This window comes from Rhineura floridana, chromosome 2 (assembly GCF_030035675.1).
Source record: "Rhineura floridana isolate rRhiFlo1 chromosome 2, rRhiFlo1.hap2, whole genome shotgun sequence".
Classification (NCBI taxonomy): domain Eukaryota; kingdom Metazoa; phylum Chordata; class Lepidosauria; order Squamata; family Rhineuridae; genus Rhineura; species Rhineura floridana.
In genome coordinates, this window is record NC_084481.1 from 9,382,641 (window position 1) to 9,400,089 (window position 17,449).

Sequence of the window (17,449 nt, forward strand, 5' to 3'; positions counted from 1 at the left end):
CAATGATGTAGAAAATTTTGCACACTGAAAATTGTATCTCAGAGCCAGAGTCCATGTTATGGTTACCACTACGTGCCACAAAAATGATTTTCCCCATGGCGAGTGATTCTGGTTATTGTAAATACCTGCAGCATGACATCATGTAGTCAGTCTTCACACAAATACATCCTTCCCACAGTCCCCGCGATTATAGAATGGTAGCATGCAGATTCACAATGTGACGGGCACATACCATTTGCGAAGCAAAGGTACAAGGGAGAGGGGAGAGGATGCCATAGAGATGATGGTTTTGGTGGCTTCTCTGTGATGACTACAGTATGGGCTCCAGTCCATAATTTGTTCCATCTGACAAATCTTTTCTCTCTCTTCTTTTTTTTTAGTTTAAAAATATACAACACAAAACTACAATCAACAAATCTCCCCACTCCTACAAATGATCGCTGGTATTAAGAGAATTATATTATTCTCTTCTTCCCTTTCCCCCCTATATTAATTTATAGTGGTCACACCACCACCATCATCACCACCACCACCACCACTACTACTTTTACAACCACCACCACCAGTACTTGGCCAAGGGCAGCAGGCCCGGCAAGGCCCAGCCGCAGCAGAAGGCGCCCCTGCAAGCACTCAAGCATGAGCCCAAGGCTGGTGGCAGCGGTGCCGGAGGGCTGCAGCCCCCACAACACTAAGGCAGTGTCGGTTAGCTGGAGGGAAGATGATGGTCCCAAGGTCACCTAGGGAGCTGAGCAGTAACTTGAACCTGGGGCTCCCTAGTTCTTTTGATTTAACTAATAACTTTTTCAGACTGGAACCCTGGGCAATCCCGTGCTTTTAATTAACAATATTATGATAATGTTATTTGATATTTAATTTAATTTTTGTAAATTGTATTGTTTTTATTGTATTTTTATACCTGTGTTTATTTTTCTTTGTAAGCCGCCTTGAGGGCCTTTGGCCTGGGACCTCTAGGTGAAGGGCAGGTAATAAATTCTAACAACAATAATAATAGTCCAGAAGAATACAATCTTAATAGCCAAATAATGCCTTTCTAACCCATGAGCTCTGTGGTAAAAAATAAATACATAAATGTTGCATTAATTGCCTGTACTGCTTACCTGGAAAAACATTCCTAATGTACCATCCCAGAATGAAATAGATAAAAGAATCTATCAGAATTAGCCAGCACATCCAGCCAAAATTTGTGTTGTCTCCTGACATAGGCGATTTATACATATTATCCCACTGCAGGCCTACAAAAAAAAGAAAAGAAAAAGACAATTTCTGCATTAGCCTAATGAAACAGATTGCATCAGGGCCACCCAGAGATCTGACAACGGAAAAAGAACACATACCAATGCCCTGTTCTTCATAGCGGGCGATATACTGGCTTCCATAGCTGAACGCAGTTGGAGACAACAGGCTCTAGAGGAAAAAAATGGGAGGGGGGACAAAAAACCTACTGAAATACTTGCATACAAATAGCTATGCAAACATATGAAAATTATGCAGATTTTAGAGAAATATACAATATAAAAGTAAAATTATACAGAACAATTCAGCTGAGCATGAAAATATTTTAAAAGAAAGGAGAAAGCAGGCAGGATCGAGAGAAATCATTCTTAAGAATGCAAAGAATCCTTGAGGACCATCCTATTTATCACATTTGTATCTGACTCCTCCCTCCCAGAAGATCAAGGCAATGTCCATACAATTCATTCTGTCTTTACCATCATCCCCTAAAATGAGTTCTGAGAGAAAGAGAGAGAGAGAGGGAGAATTTGCTCAAGAGGCTACTGAGTGAGCTTCATGAGTAAACTTTTTTTAATCTGGCATTGCATATCCAAATATTGTAGACACTTTGCCAATCGTTCTCTACTTTACCCTGTACTGTATAGAAGTGCTGTTATCTCCATATGGTTGGGTCATTTAAACATTGCCCTTGACATACAGCTGTTCACAAAAACCTCACATAACATGTGCCCATTTCCCTTAGATTCCACTCATCTGCCAAGGAGGAGTACTTTGATCCTCACAATAATCTTATGTGGTAGATTCAAGTGAGGGATAGGGTGCTTCAAGATGGATGTTCATTGTGGGATCAGCTCTCTTCATGCATGCAAGCTTTTTGCAGCATCTACACGACATCGTTAGCATCAGATTGCCAGGCCATATCCCACCCACCCCCATTCAATCTAGCTTTACCTTTTCTGTGAAAAATCTGGTTGTTTTTTTTAAAAAAATCCTGTTACCAGTTACACATTTGTGATATCTGAACACTTGCAATATAAAAACCCCAGTCTAGAAGCACCCATAGTTACTTGTCCCAAGCCACCCAAGTAAACTTCACAAGCCAGCAGGCAGTTAATATGGGTTTCATGTATTCATACCATTATATCACACTGGTTCTCAGTGAAACAACCTGAATTTGTTTTAGAGAAATATTCAGGACAACATTATTTTTCATTTGACTCAAAATACCATCTCTCTCTTTTCAGATCCCCATGACAATCAAAAGAGGTTTGATCCAAGAAGGTTAATAAAACAATGATCATTACCCATGTACTCTTATGGCCATGTCTCTCTTTTTCAGAGCTTTCACCAGGCATGCAACCACACACAAAGATGATTTGAATTATTCTGTTGACCTTTGAAAGAAACTTCCCTCTTATTCCAAACATCACCCAGTTGGGTGTTCAGTGAAGAAGGGCAGTCGGCAATTATTTTAGTGAGGGAAAGCCATCGTAACAGAGATCATGCTTTACACATGCACAAGGCCCCAGGTTCAGTCCCTAGCCCAAAACACAAAGCTGGAAATGACTGCCAGTTGATGATGATGATGATGAGTTTGATTTATTACCCATCCTTTACCCTAAGGTCCCAGGGCATTTCAAAGCCATTTAAAATACAACATTAAAAACAGTTCAAAACAATTTACAATCACAAGAATAGGGTGGGTCCTAAAAATATCCATCTCAAGTGTCAAAGGCAAGGGTAAAGAGCATGCAATGAAAACTGTATTATGAATGCGCCAGATGTATCTCTGTGGGAAGGAATTTAGGCATCATGTGTGGAAGGGCCTCCATAATAAAATGACTGCCGCTATTGTGTGAGAGACAAGCCAAAATGTACATTTACGGTGACCAAAAATAAAGTCCCTTTCTTTTGTAAACATCCTTTCCCCAGCCATCACTAACATGGTGCCCTCCAGATGTTTTGGACTACAACTCTCATCAGCCCAGCAGGCATTGTTCTCCTGGGAGAGAGAAGAGTTGCAGTCCAAAACATCCAGGAGCACCAGGTTAGCAAAGGCTGTCGCATGATTTTAACATAAGAGAGAGTTTTACCAGTAGACTCTTCACAGAGAAGCTCAAGTGATTCTCAACGACAAGCAGGACGATGAAAGGGAAAAAGGTCAGGATGTAGATGAGGCACCCAACTAAAGCAGCAATGTTGGTGTTGTTGAAGAAGACGCTGATGAGATAGCACATGGCTATGATCGAGAAGCTGTAGTCCAGGAGGTACAGGAACAAGATCACAACATTTATGTTGGGAAGGACATTCCCAACTTTGAGCATAATAATGAGAAATGTGATAGTAATTAGGAGAAATGTAGCACACTCGATGAACCAGGCGAAAAAGTGGCTGCTGGAATTGACGCCCATCATCTTCATGTACTATGGAGAAGAAATAAAAAAGAAATCGACTTAATTCAGTTCAAACATGTATTAAGTGATGTAGCATTTTAATTCTGTACTTCACTTAACATTGTTTCCTTTTCTAAAACAGAAAGGGTGAGTGGATGGTTCGCAATATTAATTTCATTTTTAGAGCTAGACTGCACTTTTCTTACATATACTTTGAGGACCAGATTTAGAGCTCATGTAGACAGGTATAACTCAGTCATGATGCTTTACACCTGCTGCTCACTCTTCTAATAGAACACAAATATTAATATATATGCGGGGATCTGTTTGTTCAAAAACCATTTTCTTTGCTAAACTAGTGGAATTGATTAAATTGCTAATGAAATGGCTGAAAGTCCCATTCTGATTAAATAACTGAGCGTTAGCAGTAGGGCATTATCAGGAACATTTTAGCAGAAATCGCTCATTTTTAAAATAAGCGTGTGTTAATTTGAGAGTAGTTTGGCTAAGGCAATGATTAATTCTATGGAAGTGGATGCTGTAGTTCATTGACTGCTAAGACAAAAAATTACAAAGCCTTTTTGCTCCTCTGGTAGAAGCTCTATTTGAAAACTATATCCAGTTAAGGTATGGAAAAGATTTTCACATTGATCGCTTTGCTGTCTCACAGGAAATCTAATCTTGCACATGCCTCATAGCCCAAACGACACAATCACAAAAATTGGTATGTAAAGGGGCAGTAATCTAGACTCATCTTAGAAGTACCAATTATGAAGCAAATAAATTTATTAACAACTCACTGATGTACATAAACAAATTGACGAACAGCTTCCAACTACCAATCTCATTAAGGAACCGTATTCTCTTACCTCTGGCTTTGTTTCAGAGGCTGGGGCCGTAATTCAAAGAACTCCTTAGCTGTGTGCAAAAGGCTTTGAGAACATGGCAACCCAGGGAGCTGCCTTATAACGAATCAGACAACTGGCACATCCAACTAAGTACTACTGACACTGACCATCAGTGGCTCTTCAGGGTTTCAGAGAGGAGTTTCCCCCCCAGCCCTACCTGGAGAAGCTGGGGACTCAACCTGGGACTTCTGGCATGCAAAGCAGGTGCTCTGCCACTAGGGATGGGCAAGAAATTCTATTCAGCCTGAATTTCAAATCTATCAAATTCACAATTTGTGAAACAGTATGAGAACCAAAACACAGCCATTCTTCAAAATTTGCATTTATCTAAATTTTGCAATTCAGTTTGCCAACTAAAGGATGTTTACAAAAATGCACACGTTAGGGGAAAGCGTGCATAAAAAATGAATGCATGAATGAAAATAACATACAAAAATGCATTATATTAGCATAAATTGCTTGTAAAAGCATGCAAAAATATGCTTATTAGGACAAATTTGCACTAAAATGCTGGAGAATTTTCATGAGGATTTTTTTTAAAAAAATCACAAATCCGTTGCAAAAATGTGGAGAACTGAATTTAAGATTTGAAGAATGAGAAACTGAGAACTGAAATTGACAAATCTTTCCCTCCCTATCTACCACTGAACCAGGACGCCTACCCATCTACATCTCAGGGCTTTCCTCTGGTTGTTGTTCTGAGTACAGCTTCATGTTATACTGAATACCATTCTGCCTTGAGTTTCAAGACCATCTTAACTGATTATTACTCTGTAAAATGTCACACACAGTAGTGATGGTATAATGAACAAAAACATTTATTGACTAATGTGGGACGGTGGTGGCTGGGATTGTGTGGTGTGACAGGGAGAGCCTGAGACGCCTTGGGGTTTGCATAGAATTCACCATGCATTTCAGGATACATCCAGTTATTGTTCTTGCTCTTTTAACTCTTGTTGCTCAAAGTACTCTTGTACTATTGCCTGTTCTTTCCAGTGTTTCACTATCTAGTTTCTTTGTCTGTGGTTGCGCCTTGTGATCAAGCTAGGCTTTAGGTTACAGTAGTAGTGGATGACTGTCATCCTATTAAACTGAACTGTTGTTTCAAAAATATATTGTGCAAAAATTGATTGATTGTGCATTTATAGGATACTGGAGCAGAATGATCACAATAAACAAGCCGGTGCATGTGTGCATGCATCTGTGTGTGATTCCTTAGACCCTCAACAAAGAATGCTGTAAGGAAAAAGAACCCCCCAAACTGTAACTGTTTCCAGCCAAATCTTTCCTGCTAGAGAGCCAGGGAAGTGAGAATTTTCTTCTTGCACATATTTTGTAGCACTGTACATTGAACAGATAAAGGGTTGTATTCAACTAAGTCCTATTCAGAAGTACACCCATTAAAATTAGTGAACCCAAATTGGTTGTGTCTATTAACTTCAGTGGGTCTACTCTGAGTAGGGCTAGCACTGAACATCACCCATAATATAGTATTTCTTCAAGCAGGGATGCTTATTAATTTGGCGGCTACAGCGATTCACAAATATGCACAATGTGTAAATTGGATACAAGTCACATATCTTGACAGAGAGAGCCTCGTGTCAGTGGGATCATGTGCTGGTAACCTTAAGAACAGACAACTGTAACATGTTTTAAGTGAGGCTGCCCTCAAAGTTGGTTTGGAAGCTGCAGTTAGTGTAGAATGCGATAGCTAGGCTGTTATTAAGGGCAGCCTACTGCCAACAAATAACACCAAAAACTGCACTGGCTGCCCATATCCTACCAAGCCTGCTTCAAGTTGCTTATATTAACTTATAAAGCCCTACACAATTTGAGGCCTCCTCCCACATAGACCTGCTTGGTTTGTTATGTGGCAGCATGAAGGAAAACCTTCTTGGGGTGGCCCCCAGTTTTGGAACTCCCCGTTATCTGAGATACAGCTCCTCCTCTTCTTCTCAAAACTTACCTATTTGGCTCAGGCCTTTGCTGGATATTAGTGCTTGGACTAATGTCTCTTTTAAGTTTAATTGTAACCCACTCTTGAAGCACATAGCAATGAAAGAAAGGTTTAGAAGTATTTGAAATAGATAAACAACGTTAAATATGCTCCCTTGGGAGTGATAGATAGCAAAGAAGCAGTACAAAGAAGATTTGGCTGTCTTGGAGATCAACTACCGACAGGCAACCAACAAGTATGCCTCTCTAAATTCTTGGAGGACTAACTCTATCAGTCCAAGGGTGCAGACTTGTGGGCAGCTTATTTCCCATTCTGATAAATGAACTCTGTACAGAAGAGGTCAGCCTGCATTCTCTGGTCTTATCCAGGAGCAATTCTCACTGAATGTGCTTGTATGAATTCTTTGGAGGAGATGTCAGGGAACAGTTTGCGGTTGCTGCCAGAGAATGCTGTTGTAGACTAGATCCCTTCCACACAGGCACTCAAACTCTATAAGGCTAACAAGCAAGTACAGCTGCAGAGTGTGGTGAATACTCAAAAGTTCAAACTACCTCATAAAGCCTCAGGTCTTTTTCTTGAACGAGTTTCTTCACAAAAGCTGCAATGAAAAGTATCCAAGCGGCCATCAACGTAAATGGAAGAGAGTAAGTCACGCTAGTTAGGAACCTGTAAAAAGCAAAGTAATTATTTAGTTACAAGTGTAAAGTATGTTGGATTAGGGAGCTAAAATTAACACAGTTTTCAGAATAAACAGGATAAAAAAAATATCTGAAACATGGACTATCATTGAAAAACACTTGGATCATTCCAGGTACTAGTAAATACATGCCATGGAAGACAAGAACATAAGAAGAGCCTGCTGGATCAGACCAGTGGCCCATCTAGTCCAGCATCACAGTGGCCAATCAGATGCCTATAGGAAACCTGCAAGCAGGACCTGAGTGCAAGAGCACTCTCCCTTCCTGCTGTTTCAAGCAACTGGTCTTCAGAAGCATGCTGCCTCCAACTATGGAGGCAGAGCATAGCCACCATGGCTAGTAGCCATTGATAGCCTTAGTTTCAAGTTCCTTTGCTATAAGACAGAAATCTATAGATACTGGTTTGTAGATCTTATGATTCCTATGTTGATTCCTCTAGTGAGCCATGTTTTGACCTACACTTCACATTCCTTCCTATGTAAATTTACAAAGGGACACAAAGGTATGAGTCTCTGTCCAGCTTATCTTCCAGCCTTTCTACTGCACCAGCTGAGCATGGTCCCAGGATATTACACTGCCCCACAGTTGTAACCTGCTGACAGCTCCCCTGCCAAATAATGCTAACATTAAAATAATACTAAATCAGCTCTGGGAAGAACTGAATTGTTCTAACACATCAGAGCTCCTTTTAAGAACTCCTGAGTGACATAGATAGCAATCCTCTGCAAACGTATTTGGGAGCAAGTGCTATTGAATGCAGTGAGAATTTTAGACCTAACTACATGTGAAATTAACAACATAATTACCAATAGCATCCTGTGTTTTTTAAACAATTAAAGACTAGTTATAGAGGAGCGGCAGCAATTGTTATTAAGATGCAGCATTTTGGGATGGGAGACTTAGGGCTCATCCAGACGTCTGTATAATGTGTGACATGATCGCTTTGTGTACGCATTATTTTTCAGTCGTCCAGATGACGTTGCGTGCTTTTGCGCATTTTCACACGGTTAAATCCGCTTTGGCATAACCGCAAAAAATGCGATTTGCTTTTTTAAATCAGGAATCATCCGCTGTGCCTTCAGCCACTGGGATGCAATACTGCGGACTTTACAGCTGTGGGTGTTTGATGGGTGGTTCTTGGGCGTTTCCCCATACCCCTTCCCTCGTTCCCAGCCAATCACGTATTCCCACTTTTGTGCATGTGTGCAAATGTCCGGGGAAAGCCCAGGAAAGGGGAACCAATCAGAGCAATGGTCCAGTGTTGGGAGGGGGGCTCTGCAACTTCTACTGTGCAGATACAGGAAATATTGGCACATAAGTGGTTTGCTAGAGCATCGCGCTGCATTTCTGGAGAAAAAAGTGGAATTGCCAGCTGTGTGTATCTCCAGAAACATTAATATGCGTAAAGGTGGAAACGCATACAGTCGATTTTGCAAAATATCGCAAATACAAACTAACAGAAATACAGGAATTATTGGCATATAAGTGGTTTGCACGTTTCTTTTATCAGTGGGAACACCACAAAGCCTGTGCTGGCCGCTTCAGCGCAGCTTTGCACGGCAGCGCATGGGGCTCTTTTCTGCAATTTTAATATGGATTTATGGGTGGGGGGAGCGAGTTGTGTAACTAGGGCGCCCTCATCATCTGCAAGGATGCTTTGAGCCGCCCTCACGTGAAACTGACTAGCCGGTTCCCTGCTCTCTTGTCAATTTCAGAGGGGAGATTTTTTTTGTTTTAAAAAAATCCCTTTTAAAAATCAGCACGTTAACCCCAAGCAAAGTCAACGTGACGATGGCTTGCCCCATTCTCTCTCTAACCCCCCCAATACCTCGCAGAATTGCCTGGATCTCTCAGGCTTTGCACAGCAGCATGTGGGGCTCTTTGCCTGCATTCTCTGCCCGAGCCAAGAGCAGCCACCCATGGGGGGTGCTGTTTGCTTCCCTCGGGGGCAGCATTCCTGGGGAGGAGCTGGGAGCCACAGCCAAGCGCTTAACTGTAGAAAAGCTCAGCAAAAACACATACATTCGTTTTTGCATAATATCGAAAATACAAGAGTGACGAGCGACAAGGAACTCCATTACTGACACAGGAAATTCAAACTTTCGCACTCTTACGTTCAAGCGCATGTGCGTTGCTGATCATGGGTGAAAGGGCGGAGGAGCACATGTCAGATTTTGTGCACCAATTGGCTGGTAGTGGGTTGTGTTGGAGGTGGAGCTGGGAAAAAGCAAAAAGAATGTGGGGGTCCTCCCGCTGCGTGTGCAGGCACAAAAAAAGTGGTTTTTTTACATCGGGAAAGAGAGAACAAACAGGTGAGTGGGGACTGTCAGATGACAAAGCGGATATGAAAAACGTGGATTATCCCGCTCCGTTTGGATGAGCCCTTAGGCCTCCCTTCTTCACCAGTCACCATCTCCATGAAATTCACCCCAGGCATGGCAACTATCGTTACGAAAAATTGGCAATGGGGCATTTGTTCCTAGTGCAAATTGCTGTGTATTGTGTGGGTGTGGGGAATCTGAGACTGCTGCTGGAGAGAGAAGGCTTAAATGCCCCACAGAGGTGCATTTGGCACCTTCATTATAGAGTTTAAGTTGTATGCTGTTCCCCTGGCATTTGATACTTGATATTTGATCTAACAGAGATTGCTGCTGGAGAGAGAAGGCTTAAATGCCCCACAGAGGTGCATTTGGCACCTTCATTATAGAGTTTAAGTTGTATGCTGTTCCCCTGGCATTTGATACTTGAGATATATATTTTCGGGACCCACCCTATTCCTATGACTGTAATTTGATTTAAACTGTTTTAACTATTGAATTTAAAATTACTGTCACCCACCCTGGGACCTTACAGTTTAGGGTGGGTCTTCCCACCCCACATGTTGAGATTTTTATAACAATTGTGCACACCCTGTGCCTGGTATTTAATTGCAATTAACAATAATACCCCATACCTAATATTTAATTTCTTGTGTCCAAGAAATTGGCCAATTGGCTGTCCCAGATGAGGTTGCAGAAGGGGGAGTGCAGCCTGGGAGTCCTCCTGGATCCACTGGGTGCCCAGGTGGCCTCGGTGGCAAGGAGTGCCTTTTACCAGCTTTGGCTGGTTCAACAGCTGCAACTGTTCCTGCATCACGATAGCTTGACGACAGAAGTTCAAGCATTGGTAACTTCAAGCCTGGATTACTGCAATGGATTCTGTGTGTAGGGCTACTTTTACAGTAGGTGTGGAAACTGCTGTTAGCAACTGTGCTGCAGCATCCTGCACTGACAGGGATGAGACCCTATTAGCATATTATACTTCTGCTCAAAGGACAGCACAAAGGACAAACTTCAGTTGGTGCAACGAGCTGCAGCCAGAACGTTCACTGGGGCTGGTTACAGGGATCATACAACTCCCCTGCTGCAACAGCTCCAGTGGCTGCCAGTCTGTTTCCGGACACAATTCAAAGTGCTGGTTATGACCTATAAAGCCCTATACGGCTTAGGTCTAGGTTATCTGTCAGACGGTATCTCCCTATATGAACCTGCCCGGGCCCTGAGATCTTCAGGTAAGACCCTTCTTGCAATTGAAACACCTTCACAAGTGCGATTGGTGGGGACACGAGATAGGGCCTTTTCGGTGGCTGCCCCTAGGCTCTGGAACTCCCTCCCTAGGGAGGCAAGAATGGCCTCATCTGTGCAGTCCTTCTGCCGACAGCTAAAGACTTTTTTCTTCCGGCAGGCCTTTGGAACTGAAGGCTTTAAGGGTAGTGATTGAAGAGGGTGCTGTATGTATAGCACTGGCTGCCAATTTATTACTGGGCTAAGTTCAAGGTTTTACTATTGAAAATCTAAGTATGTAAAACCTTAACAGCCTGGGATCCCCTTGTCCCATACATGCCTATTTGGCCATTCCATGTACAGAACTTTTACAAGTGCCATATAATGTTCATTCTGCATTTGTGAGGAGTAAATATTTTAGTGTAGCAGTACCTACACTTTGGAACTCCCTGCCTATTTACATTAGGCAGACAGCCTTATATTGTTTTGTAAATAAATAAACAATATTTTTCAAACACATGACATGATTGTTAATCCTGTTAACGTCACATGCAGTTAGGCCCTCAATCTCTAAGCAAGAATGCCTAAGACTGAGCTGTTACCTTATTTAAGCAAGACCATTTTTTTCAAAATATCACCTAGCCTGTAAAGTTAGAGACTGAAAACAGGATTTTAAATTTCAGAACAAAGCATATAGAGAGAGTTTTGGCTGTTAACATAAATTTCTTAAATGGTCAGAATTAATGCAATTGTAAACAAATTAAATTCACTTCACAGTAAGATATCCTTTTACTTTCACCATCAGGAAAAATGTTGTGACCCTTTTAAGTGCGACAAGGACTTCTCTGCCATACAAGTTCTGTTCTGTCCATCTTTACTCAGATGTAAGTCCTAATGTGGCTTATTCTCTGGCAATTTCCTGTGTATAGGATTGCAACACTAAGATTTACTTCTATATAAACATGCATAGGATTAAGCTGCAAACCTAAACATATTCACCTGTAACTCCCACTAAAAATGAATCTTTTTGCAATTTTTTTATTAATACAGCACAGTATGGATTTGATATGGATCCACTTGTGTTCTGGGTTTATTTAAACAAAATATTTGGCTCAAAATTTATTGTGAGCATGTTAGCACTTCATAAAACAGTGTTAGTGAGAAATCAAACTTTTACCATGGCTGTTATTGAATAATTTATTCAGGGGAGATTTAGAGCTGAGAAGTAAAAAATGACTTCATTCTTAAATTTAAGAAACAGACAACCAGATGTTGCAGGATTCTGCTCCAAAGGGTCAAAAATGGGGCGGGGGGGTGAGGGTTGGAATAACAGAAACAGAACATACTTTTTCAGGGTTTTATCTTGCTAGGAGCCTATGAAAGCATAGATGAAGCTTGGATACATTCAAATGCAACGTTCTCCATGAGTTGGATCAAACCACAGATTGACATTATATCCAAACTATCAAACTCTGGTTTGAATGAGCTGTCCAAATCAGAACAGCAGCTATGGTTTGGAGGTTTCGCTCAATCCACAATTTTTCAGTTGTTGACATTATGGTGATTTATCAATCCATGAAATCTTTCAGATAAGAAGTCTGATAGAACTGGTGAAGTTGCAATCATATTTTTGTCCCACTAAAATATTAAACATTCTACCCATCATGGTTTAGTTAAGAGACTTACATGTCTTTATTGTAGCAGGGGTAGGGTGTAGCCTGAACCTGTACAGCTATTTCTTCTGCACTTTTCCCAGTCTGTAATTCAATGATTGCTCTATCAATGCTGTCCTGGATGTAGACAAATGCTCGGCTGTAGATTTGGCTCTGTGAGGCTGAGTTATGTGGACCCACCGTCCAGATTTTTTCTCGTATTCTTTTTGTTGTTTGGGACATCTTGCTGCTCATTCGGATGGTATAATTGACTAGTGGTGGAAGGGATAGACCTCCAGGAATTGCTCTCTCCTCCCTCTTCCAGTCTGAGGGCAACTTGAAAAGGATACCTTTAAAAAAATTGAGAAATATTTGCATTTCACTGCAGCAGGTCCAGGGAGCTCTTGTCAGAAGATCCCTTAGTGGAGCATGGGCCATCAGCATACTGATGTTTGACACTAGCATGCTCAGCCATGCTGATTCTTAACACCACTCCTGAACTTTGGGATGCAAATGCAGATATCTACAGATAGGGATCAACAGTTTTGTCTGTTGTTGGGTAAACATGGCCTCCCCCACCATAATTTATTCCTCAGATTACATGTGTATTTACCTCTGAAGCCAACACATATTTACTTTCCTCTCCCCCTCCCATTCTTCAGGCAAATCGCCCACCTTTTAATTTTTTCAAACATCTTGCAAGTTCATTGTTGAAACATTTGTTCAACAACAACTGAAAACCCAATGATTCAGAATCTAACTCTAACGAAGTTGCATCATTTTAATAGAAAACCACCCCCAATGTGTTGCCTCAGGTTCCTCTATCACATGCACAACCATATAGATTTTCTAGAACTAATTTTGCAATGAAATAAGAAAAATAATCTGTCAACCATTAAAACCTTCTCTCAAACTAATTCTGTTAAATTTGTTTCTTGGTTCCTTATCACTTGGTTTTAAATGTGCTACAAGCCAAAAGACAGAACTCCAACTGAAGGAAACAATGTTTTTGTCATTTGAAAAACTGTTAACAGAATTTGGAGATTACATTTAATGAAATAATTGACACATTTGTGCAGCCAAAAGTAATTTTTGTAATACAGTAGTTCAGTTTTATTTCTCATGTTAATAATGATCACTCAGTATTCGAAACAACACAAATTGTTCTAGTGTAATCTGATCACTGTGTAATACTAATATTCTACTATTTATCTGGTAAATGCATCTGATGCTATATTTCTTCTGTATTTCTTAACTGATAATGCAAACTCTCCCACTTCTTTTGTTCTGTAACTGTTTTTTTCAACTTGTAACATTTAACATTTATCAATAAATACTTGGTTAAAGAGAAAAGAAAGAAGAAAATGCAATTAGTTTTTTTAAACTTAAAAATGCTCTAGGGAAAGGTGGGTTAGTTGGCAGAACAGGTTTCCCCTACGTTTGATGCTCATGAGAAGGCTATGCATCTGCCCAAAACAGGGTGAGTGCAGTTGTGTGGCCTGCTCACTGCTCCAGTTATGTATATTTGGATATACCATTTATTTTGCTTGTGATCTCAAGCATGCCTTAATAAAATGAACAGACTTCAATAAAATATCCGTTGCTCCGATTCTCAAACTGCAAGGTAGAATATCTTAAGGAAGTTCAGTCAGCTGCTAATAAAAACACAGGTATACAATCAGGTTGGAGACAGCTGAATTGGTGAGAATTAATACAGGCATTGTTGCCCTTGTAGTGTACGCACGTTTTCTTTTTGTCACGCTGTCATCTTTGGCCAAACTCACCTCCCTTGAGTTTCCAATGGGAAAAAAAGGTGGGAAGAGAAATAAACTAAAAATTGACATCTCAGAAGTGAGCTAGATGCATGACCAATTCATACTTGGCCTCTGCAGCCCAGATACATAGAGATTTCACCCAGCCCAGATTCTCTGCCCATTCTTACAACATACAGTGCTTGTAGAGAGCCACAATACACTCCACAGTCTGCATGGCTGTTTTTTTTATCGTATGTACCTTCCTACTAGGCAGACTATTGGTTGTAAAAGTTGTAACTAAATTATGATAGAGCAGATGCTACTGAGCATCAGATTTGATTTGGCCAGTAAAGTATTTCAAAACTACATGTGTGACAGATTAGAATAATCCTAAATATTCTAAGCTCCTTTTGGGTGGGTGGGAAATAAATTTAATAAATAAAATAAATAATAAACAATTCATCTCAGCCCACAGAAAAAACATTTCCACTTCTCTTGATATTTGGCTGAAAACTGTGACATTTCAGGTGACATTACTTACTTCCAAGAAGTTCATTCTTCAAAAATAAATCTTTTGCCTCCGTTTCCAGCTCCTCTACAGTCTTGAATGGATGAATGCGATCAAACAACACACATGAGGAGATATTTATTGTTAGTCCTGCTAAGGTGCCAAGTTGATTTATGATGTCAGCATTATTCTGTAGTTCCAAACGTATATCATCTGGAGGTGGGGGAGTGAAAGAAGAAAACCATAATCTATTAATTATATGAGACTGTTATTTGGAACTCACAAGAAAGCCTGAAAATTAGTTTTAGTAGATTCTGTTCACAGATTCATAAGGCTCAAAGAGATCTCATGATCTTCTATGTTAGGGGTGGGGAACCTCTGGCCTATGGGCCAAATATGGCCCAACAGGTCTCCCCATTTGGCCCACAAGGCTGTTATGGGGAACCACAAATACAGGTTTAACCCTAGAGAAAGAAAAGCTGCAGAACAAGCTTTGTTTCAGCTGACAGTCAGCTACATGCTACAGCGGTGAGGGGAAGGAATCACTGACCTCTGTCACCAGCCTCAGCCAGAAGCATAAGGGCTGCTGAGTTGTTATTCTACCTCCATCCAACCAAGAATACCAGCAATGGAAGATCAGCTTGGATATAAATGCCCATTTACAACCCACAACTTTGTTCTGGCATTATCAAATTTATCTCCCTCCTCTTGACTTTTCCCCTCCACTCCCCTTCCCTTGTGTGGATTTGTAAATTTCAGGGTGGGTCTTGTTTTTATTTTTGAACAGCCATATAGTTAATATAGGCAGTCTAGAAACAACAACGGCAGTAATAAAGACGACGATGATGGGACCCATTTCTTTGTCCTGCTCCAGCATGATGGTCAACGGGGGACAAAAACAAAAACCCAGGTATGTGAATTGAAAAACAGTTGTACTGCTGAAGAGGAATTAAACATGTTAATCTGTCTTTTCTCTTATCGCTTGTTTCTATAGATGTTTTGTAATTGCAGTTTCTAGTTCATTGAGCAGATTCTGCACCTGAAACCTCTGAATCTAAAGAGTTTATATATTTATTTTCAGACCTTCAAATGACTATTAAATTATTATAGCAGAAGAGCATACTCCAGTGGGCAGAAGAGATTAAGACAATATGCTACAGATGTTTCTTTGTTACATATGTGTGTGCATAGTTCCAGAATAAGTTTCATTTAAAGTGACATAGTTTAGGAGCTAAAGTTACAGCTCTAATCACATTTACTTCAGTTGCTTCAGACTTTAGTTTTGTCTACCTCCTTTATTTGCAGCAGTGGCCATTTTGAGCAGGAATCATAATAGGAGCACACAAATCTCAGTTGCAGAACCTCCAGCAAATCAATAAAAAACACATTTTGTGGATTCACCAGCCACGAACATCACTCTGGCTGATATCTGGGTGGAATCCAGTTGCTTGTTCCACAAATGGAATGGGTGTTGATCCAGTAGATGAAGGAAGGAGGAGGTAATTCTCAACAGTTCCCTTCCCCCTCCCTTCCACTCGAAAGCCCCTCCCCTTCCAAAAAGCACATGTTGTCTGGACAGGGCAGGAACTCTATGGACGGGGGTGGGGGGGATGAGTGAAAATCGGCTCCCTTCCTTCCATTAAGGAAGGACTCCACTAGATCAAAGATTCTTCTGCATCCAAAGATTCCTTTTTATTCACATATAGACACAACTAAATTCTAGCATGTAACGTTTACATGAGTGCACAGATGAATTAAGAAATTAATTGTTTAGAATTAAGCTGTATGTTTCAAGTTTGCTTCACTACTAACTTGTACTTGTACAGGTGTATAAGCATATAGGGGGAATATATATGAACTTACCCAGCTCATCAATTTGGTTTATAAGGTCAACAGCATCCAGGTTCACCATGAGTTTGATGAACACTTGCACAAAGGGATTCCGCAATGCATTCTACAAAGCAATGGAAATGAGGTTTTATTGAAGTATATATTCAGCCATTTTTCAAAATTAGAACCATGGTTGTCAAAAGTAGGAAATAAGTCCCCTAAGTAGGAGGCACTGTCGTTCCCAGGGAAGGCAGAAGTGGTCCTCCTTCAGCCAAGTTTTTATGTATGATTCAAAATCAAAGGGCCAAGACAGAGGAACTGAGTTTGGGCCCGGACCAAACAGGTAGAACACACCAGAATGAACTGTATATTTCCCTCATGTTAATCCCCCTGTTCCAAAACTATGCATCCACTTTCTGTATGCCATGCAACCAGTGCTAACTCAGATTAAAATGGAAGGAGGAATGATTCCAAACTTATATGCCTCATAATATCTGAATGATGGTTTGTTTCTGTTAATCAAAGTTCTCCAAGCGAGTTAGTCTATCTAGTTTCATTAGAATGTAAATTCAAAACAGTATAGAGGAGTGTGAGGAAAGCCATATGAGAGAGGCATAATGGAGCGAATATGTGATTCTATGGGTCAATCAGGATTTATTTATTTTTAAAAAGGCTGAATTATAAATCTAAACTGATTCTGGCCTCAGATTAAGAACAAAGATCATCCCTCTGCAAGACAGCACTTTAATTAATAGCTAGAGTTGTTGAAAAATTCTGCTATAATCATACACAGATATGGAAATTCTCTGTTCCCGGTGTTCAGGAATGGAATTCCTTGAAGCGAATGCAATCTGGATTCATTAATGGGGGTATTATTAAAAAACTGCAGATTTTACATAATTAATTGCTTATTTTTTACACATCACTTTTTTACACATCATTTGATATTTCCT

At 40.5% G+C, this 17,449-nt stretch overlaps 1 protein-coding gene across 2 annotated transcripts in view; it reads right to left on the bottom strand.

The window, feature by feature from the left end:
* The window catches only part of ABCA12 (ATP binding cassette subfamily A member 12), a 176,381-nt gene that overhangs the window by 84,304 nt on the left and 74,628 nt on the right, over positions 1 to 17,449 (bottom strand). For both annotated transcript variants that reach the window (XM_061607702.1, XM_061607703.1), the window contains 7 exons: positions 16,530 to 16,620; positions 14,700 to 14,879; positions 12,439 to 12,754; positions 7,064 to 7,178; positions 3,348 to 3,677; positions 1,356 to 1,425; positions 1,119 to 1,253 (listed from right to left, as the gene is read on the bottom strand). In XM_061607702.1, the coding sequence (XP_061463686.1) occupies positions 1,119 to 1,253; positions 1,356 to 1,425; positions 3,348 to 3,677; positions 7,064 to 7,178; positions 12,439 to 12,754; positions 14,700 to 14,879; positions 16,530 to 16,620 (1,237 nt within the window). The remainder of the gene's footprint in view (positions 1 to 1,118; positions 1,254 to 1,355; positions 1,426 to 3,347; positions 3,678 to 7,063; positions 7,179 to 12,438; positions 12,755 to 14,699; positions 14,880 to 16,529; positions 16,621 to 17,449) is intronic.